Source organism: Camelina sativa, unplaced genomic scaffold (genome assembly GCF_000633955.1).
Source record: "Camelina sativa cultivar DH55 unplaced genomic scaffold, Cs unpScaffold03652, whole genome shotgun sequence".
NCBI lineage: Eukaryota > Viridiplantae > Streptophyta > Magnoliopsida > Brassicales > Brassicaceae > Camelina > Camelina sativa.
This window is the reverse complement of record NW_010924751.1, coordinates 1-761: the sequence shown is the minus strand read 5'-3', so window position 1 is coordinate 761 and position 761 is coordinate 1. Positions and strand designations below refer to the sequence as shown.

Genomic DNA, 761 nt, shown 5'->3' with positions numbered 1-761 from the left:
GTACACACTGCAATGGGAGATTCCCAGGCTGTAAAAGCTAAAGGTCAATATAACCAATGGTTGGAACATGAAAGCAAGATGTTAGTCCAGCTGCTAGTGGATGCAATCAATCAGGGTTTTCGTGATGGTAATGGAAAATTCAGCAAATTGACCATCGAGACAAGAGTATTACCAACTCTAAACCAAAATCTTGGAATTAACAAAACCTATAAGGAGTTCAAAAATAGGTTAAAGATCTTGAAGAATAAGTACCTAGGGTTGTCAGATCATCTTCGTTTTAGTTCTGGTTTTGGATGGGACCCTGAAACAAAGAAATTCACTGCTCCGGATGAAGTATGGGCTGACTATTTGAAGGTATGCAAAGTTATAACATGAATTTGTGAATATAGTAGTGTTGTTTATATGTCAGAATTACTATTTTTTTTTTTTTTTTAAATAGGCTCATCCTAGTAGGACAAATCTGCGTGATGACTCATTTGAAGATTTTGGAGATTTGCAACTGATTTTTGAATCAACTACTGCTACTGGAAGGAATGCTGTGGGATTAGGCGATGCCATTGATGCAAATACATATCAAGTTGGAGAGAATGAAGGGACAAATAATTCAAGTCATGTCCAAATAATGGAAGATGAGGAAATAACATATGAAGAAACATCTGTTCATGAAGTTTTCTCTGCATTAGAAACAAGAAGGGGGGGAAAGCTACCTCCAAAAAAGAAGGCTAGAACTGAAACTGATGCACTTAACTCAAACAAGGCTG

General features: G+C 36.8%; 1 protein-coding gene across 1 annotated transcript; it reads left to right on the top strand.

Annotated features, from left to right (window-relative positions):
* Positions 1–12: 12 nt before the first annotated feature.
* LOC104774566 (uncharacterized protein At2g29880-like) lies at positions 13–667 on the top strand (the record flags this gene model as incomplete). Its single annotated transcript, XM_010499129.2, has 2 exons — positions 13–354; positions 440–667. Coding segments are annotated over exons 1-2 (570 nt in total), but the record flags the coding sequence as incomplete, so codon positions are not given.
* Between the last annotated feature and the right edge of the window lie 94 nt (positions 668–761).